The sequence below is a fragment of the Pundamilia nyererei genome, unplaced genomic scaffold, assembly GCF_000239375.1.
Source record: "Pundamilia nyererei isolate P.nyererei 1_Seehausen unplaced genomic scaffold, PunNye1.0 scaffold00008, whole genome shotgun sequence".
NCBI lineage: Eukaryota > Metazoa > Chordata > Actinopteri > Cichliformes > Cichlidae > Pundamilia > Pundamilia nyererei.
In genome coordinates, this window is record NW_005187409.1 from 4,835,046 (window position 1) to 4,841,177 (window position 6,132).

At 41.7% G+C, this 6,132-nt stretch overlaps 1 protein-coding gene across 1 annotated transcript in view; it reads right to left on the reverse strand.

The window, feature by feature from the left end:
- The window catches only part of LOC102202526 (uncharacterized), an 8,402-nt gene extending 3,271 nt beyond the window's left edge, over nucleotides 1–5,131 (reverse strand). Inside the window, exons 1-3 of the mRNA XM_005723081.1 lie at nucleotides 4,680–5,131; nucleotides 2,959–4,513; nucleotides 147–175 (exon numbers count right to left, since the gene is read on the reverse strand). Coding sequence (XP_005723138.1) covers nucleotides 147–175; nucleotides 2,959–4,513; nucleotides 4,680–4,798 — 1,703 coding nt within the window. The 5' untranslated portion in view covers nucleotides 4,799–5,131. The remainder of the gene's footprint in view (nucleotides 1–146; nucleotides 176–2,958; nucleotides 4,514–4,679) is intronic.
- Between the last annotated feature and the right edge of the window lie 1,001 nt (nucleotides 5,132–6,132).

Here is a 6,132-nt window from a genome sequence, read left to right on the forward strand (position 1 = left end):
GGGGGGGAGCCCATTAGTGTGATCAATAAGCACTGATCCATAACCGGATAAAGAGAGACAACCGAACGAGCCAGAGAGAAAGGCGTGGAAATCTGCAGTCAAACGTGACATGTGCAGAGACAGATTATATAAATACAGACACTTACTGAAGATGGTCAGCCTCACACAGCACATCCTAAAAAAGGAATAGAACAAGTTTAAGGAGGAGGTGGCTGAGATCAGGCTGTAGATTCTCTGTAGACACAGGTATTTTTGTTTTCTACTGCAGAGTGTGTTAGTTTTTCCTTATTGTAATCTTTGTTGAATTCATAATTAAGTTTAAAATCTTTCTCCTCAAATACAAAATCTTGAATAATCAGGTCCTGTCAAATCTTAAAGACCTCATAGTACCCTATTATCCTGAGAGAGCTTACTTGTAGGTCCTAAAGTTTTCATAAGTAGAATGGGAGCAAGGCCTTCAGCTATCAGTCCCTTCTAATATAGAACTAGCTTTCAGATCAGGTGATCCTGAACCCTCACTTAGTTATGCTGATATAGGGTTATGTTCCTGAGGGCTTCCCATAATGCATTGAGCATTTCTTCTTCACGCATTTCTTTTCACTCTCAGTATTGTTTATACACTGCTTCTGCATTTAATCATTAGCAATTATTAAAACTCTCTCCTATAGTTTACCTTTTGTCCTGGGTCTCTCTGCTCGCTTCTTTTCCCCTAAACCCCAACCACTCACAGCAGAGGCTGTCCCTCCCTGAGCCTAGCTCTTCCAGAGGTTTCTTCCCGTTAAAATTGTGCTTTTTGTTTGTCACCATCACCAAGTGCTTGCTCAAAAAGGGCTGTGTGATTAATGAGGTTTCTTTGTAATACTGCAGGCTCTTTGCCTTACATTATAAAGCAGGTGACTCGAGGTGAGGTGACTGTTGTTGTGAATTGGAGCTACATATTAAAACTGCACTAAATTGAGCAATATGAGTGGTATTTCTCAGGGACAGGGTCCAAGATGTTTACAACATTTCATTGATAAAATACATGAATGCAAATATTTGACATACAGTTACATAAACATGCCAGTCTCAACAAACAGATGAACTGGTACTACAGGGCAGTTTTCTACTCTAACCCTCATTCCCCAACCGCTCGTAGCAGATGGCTGCCCTTCCCTGAATCTGGTTCTGCTGGAAGTTCCTTGCTGTTACAGGGGAGTTTTTCCTTCCCACTGCCACCAAGTGTTTGTTCATATCTGATTGTGGGGGTTTTCTCTCCATTAATGTAAGGTCTTTACCTTACAATATAAAGCATTGTGAGGCAACTATTGCTGTGATTTTCTGCTATGTAAATAAAACTGAATTGAAATTATATTGACTGCAGGCCTCATTTAATCTTTTTAATGCTCAAATGCTTTGATATAAATTCAAACTCTAGTGAATACATGAGGTGCAAATCATAGATACTTTGACACGCAGTTTGGAAGAGCTGGGGATCAGACCAACAACGTTCAAATTAGTAGACAACCTGCTGTAACTCCTGAGCCACAGCCACCCTTTTGTATGCAATAGTGCATCCTCGGGCACCTATAGACTATAGGTGCATTTTGTATATTTTCAATTTATTTTAATTGGTTTTGTATGTTGTATCAATTCAAATTGTTATTTCAGTTGATTATTTTTAGAGTGTTTTTAGTTAGTTAGATATAATAATGTTTTTTGTAGCAGACTCCTTAGTCTGTAAAATATGCAGTGTGATTCAAACATTTCTTGTTTTGTAATGTAAAATGAAACTTGAAGGTGTGGAACAGCTTTCAGCTTCAGTTTCCAAATATGAAAACTCCCCAAGCACCCTGTCGGAAAACCAGAACTTCACCCGCATTGTTTCATTTGAATTCCAATTGGCTGGATGAGGTCACATCACTTTCCAAAAACAACATAATTTCTATAACTATTCTTTACTATTTATATTCATAGGTGCTGGAGCCCGGCACGGGCTATATACCCGGGTTGGGTCACCATTTCATTACTGAGGACAGCTCAATAATAAACTATTGAGCTGTGGTAGACCTGTGCCAGAAACATAATCGATTTGTTCTGTGAGGCTGAACCAGGATGTTCCCCTTTGTACACGTACGTATATGTGAATTCAATAAAACAAATAAACCAAATGAGACCAGAATCTATACTGTTACAGCATGGAAAAAGGCAAAATTATGCAAGGCTCTGTGTGTGTGTGTCTGTGTTTGTCTATTAAGAACGACTGGATTCTACCTTCTGTATTACTCACACATTTTCCCATGAGGGAACTATGCAGATTTGTCTTTGTGATTGTATGTAGTTACGTCCCTTCAGGTCACAGAGCAAACAAAGAATCGAAACTGATATATCAAGGAGTGTCAAATGAATTTTCCCCTAAAAGCACTCAACGTCATTTGCTGCAATGCTGGAGAATGACTCAGCTTGCAATGCGCAGTGCTTGACACCATCCCACACGCCCTGTGACTCAGCAGCAGTGCCTCATTCTGCAACATTCTGTTCTTTTAATACAGATATCATTGATTTGATGCAGTGTAATGTGCGTCACACTTTGTTCTTCAGCAGCCCATCAAAAAAGACATGATTAATAATAAAAAAGAAAATAATTTTAGTATTATATATTTATATAATGCTGAATAGAAAGGTGCTGGCTTTCTAACTAGAGCTTTGGCTCATTAGGACCCTTATATCTTATCATTTGATTCACAAATCCATCCACTGAAGACCACTGGCTTCTCCATCACATTGTTCATGATGGATCTTACTAGTTATACTAGTTAACTTTAACTTCAAAATGAAAACACATACACATAGCAATGGTATTAGCAGGGTATAATATTTTAAAGGTGGTGAATAACATAACAGCTCATGATTGATTTGACTCTCTCTAAACTAATTTGTTTGTTGTCATTTTAGTGTATCAGCTTAAAGTGGACTTACCCTGTGCTGCTGAGAGTGCCCAGCATGTTGTGGCTGATGTCGACCACTCTGATCTGAGCTGTGGCTGGTAGCTGTGGAGGCTGTGTCCCTGGCCCTGGATGAATCTGATTTTGTGGATGAAGACTCAGATCCGACCCCTGCCTCTGCACCTTGGGCTGAAGTTGGAGGCGAGTTGCTCGGTTCTTGGTGACCAGAGTCTGGATAGGACTGTTGGTGGAAGTGCTGGTTATGTGGATGCTGGCTATGCTGCTGTTTTTGGTGGTGGTGGTGGTGGTGGTGGAGTTGTTTGGACTGACTGGTTTCAGGGCTGGTGCTAGTTTCATCGGTGAGGTGAGGGCCACCTCTGCCAAATCTGTCTCCTGATGTAGGCCTCCTGTCCTTACGGTTGCTTCCGTGCTGTGGGCTTTGGCTGGCAGAGTGCGGGTGGTGACGAGGCGGTGGGCTACCGTGGTGGTTCCTCATGGCATATGAAATCAGTTTGTCAGGATCGGAGCAGTCTGAGTGTTTTCGAGAACTACTAAAAGGTGCTTTCTCCTGTCTGCTGGCCAGTTTGGGATGCTGACCCGTCTTCTCCTCTGGGGCTTTTCTGTTTTTTTTTGGTGGGAGCTGAGGCTTAACTGGGTTAGATGTGGGGGCTGAGGCAGATGTTTTTGCAGGAGTTTTATTATTATTAACACCCAAGCTGGTGAGATACGATGGACTTATAACGCTCTTTGTAATCTCATCTAGAAACGCAGAGAACTGTAATTTCTCCTGCAGAAAATTGGCCCTGGCTTGCTCTGTATTAGCTTGAGTAATTTCTTTACCCTTCTGCCCAGGACGTTGTTCTTTAGCAACTCTTGGGGACAACACCTCCATTGATTTAGTCTTACGAATGTCAGTATCAGTCTCCTTCTTCTTGAGGATCCCTTTGCTGGGTAGCTGGTTTGAAGATACTGCTCTCTTGGGGGCACCGGAGACCCCTAAAAGAATGTTTTCCTCACTGAAAGCCAGACATCGGTTCAAACTAGCTGACTTATACAAAGGCCCATAGTTATTTTGCTTAGATTGTTCTCTTCCACCACTATCATTACTCTGAAAAAAGGCTTCATCGCTTCGACTGTGACCTCTGTCAAGAGCAGAAAAGCCAGTGTTCCCTCTTTGCTGTGAGCTTTCATGAAGCAGCTTGCCTTTTTTGCTGTGTTTGACGGTAGCGAAGACAATGGGCTCACTGCATTCATCTTCCCGGAAACCTATGCGCACATCTGGGATATTGGAGCAGGACAGAGAATGCTGTGGGCGCTCAGCATGGGAAAGAGTGAAAGGATCATTTGCGCTTGACTCTGTGTACCAGGAGGAAGAGGATGAGGATGAGAGGGAAGAAGAGGAAGCCCTTGAGAGAGTTACAGGGGTGTCATGGTCGTAAATGATCTCATCCTCTTCACTGTGGTGAAACTGACGGCGATAGTGAGCATCGTGGCGAGGGCTTTCATGGAGATAGTGACTGTGCTGATGGTGGCGAGGCTGTCCTCGGCTGTCATCTGTGTTCCTGTCAGTGTCATCAAACTTTGAGTACCTTCAAAACAGGGAAATTGTGTAAACTGACCATGTAAAAAGGGACTGTGCTTAGTATATTTTGTCTAAGGCTGCAGATGTTCGAGCTCAATAAACTTGCAGATTTAATCTTGCAAATAAATTTAGACTAAAACACAATTAGATATGTGTGGAAAAAGCCATCCTACCTGTGTGACTGAGTATCTTGGCTATGGTGAAGGTGATGGTGGCGATGATGGTGGATTTTCCGTGGCTTGAGCTCATCCAGCTCAGCTGGGCTCTGAACCGGTTTAAAATACTTCTCCATGACCTCTCGCTTTCCTGGTGGTAGTCTGTCGATGGGGTCCTGGTTGGGATGACTGCACTGGTGGCGCTGAGGGTGATCCGTGTTGGTACTCTGCTCTTTTTCCTCTGTAAAGCTACAACTTATCTCTCGATGTCAGTTACAAAGAACAATCTTACTGATGACTGCAATCATTCTGAAGATGAAAAATTACCAAAGCATGCAAATTAATTTCTAATCTAGCTAAAAAGAAGTTCAGTCCTTAAAAGTCTCTTTAGTAATTATATCTTCTGTTAAAGGACTTGCATGACTATGTTTGTCTTCCTCAGGGTCTGGCTGCAGACTAATGGAATCATGGCTTGTGTGCAGGACTGTATGAATTCCTAGGTGGTGTTTTGACTTTGCATCACTTCTGATGTGCTAACAGCTGGGTGCTCATTGAACAAACTGAAAGAGCATGACCTTTGTCCTCATTCACAGACAAATGAATCAAACCCTGTGGAACACAATCTATAACTGGGCTCATTTAAACCGCCAGTTTTTGTTCTTTTTTCTGCTTTTTTGCAGAATGGGATTTGTCCATATGTTTGTTCTGCCCTGTGGGCCAATTTCAGGCATCTATCCTATTACAAAGTACCAATATTTATTATTACTTTGTTTTCACTATCATTCTTTTTATAAATATACAAAAAGCACATCTAAGGATTAGATATCTAAGCTATTGAACTGCACAATGCTACCTCATTGATTTTAAGAGGTTTCCTGCAACCTTTCCACTGACTCCTTTGTAATTACATTCTCTAGGGATGAGCGGTATTGCAGGAAGTAGTGAGCAATTAGAAATTGTATCACACTATTTTTTATTGTGGCAGGCATCCACTTTAATTACTGTTGGTAATTTGGTTTGCTGTGTGTGACTGATGGGTTTTTCATCATCAGCTGCATTCCCCTTTATGTTCCTGTTCTTTATACAAAAGCTTGTTATTTGATTTTGTACAAACTCTGTTTCATCAAGATCAATATTGTGATCTAAAATGACACTGTTAGTTGAGGACTGACGTCTGCTCATTATAAAAATTTCACAGCTCATCCTCTAACACCCATATAACCTCCATTTCCACTGGCTTTCTGTTTATTTCCACAGTTTATTCTTCTGGGAGGGTCAGTCAAGTTAATCACATCAAGGTCCCGATCACCCTTTGGAAAAGCTTTGTTTTCCTTGATTATCACTTGAATGATAATGCAGGGGTTTTCAAATCGCTGCATTGCATTGACTGCACCCTTTGTAGCAACTCTGAAAGAGATCAATTCATTCGGATTCGGGAGGGGGCCTGAAAGTAGCCAGAGGACAGCTGCCC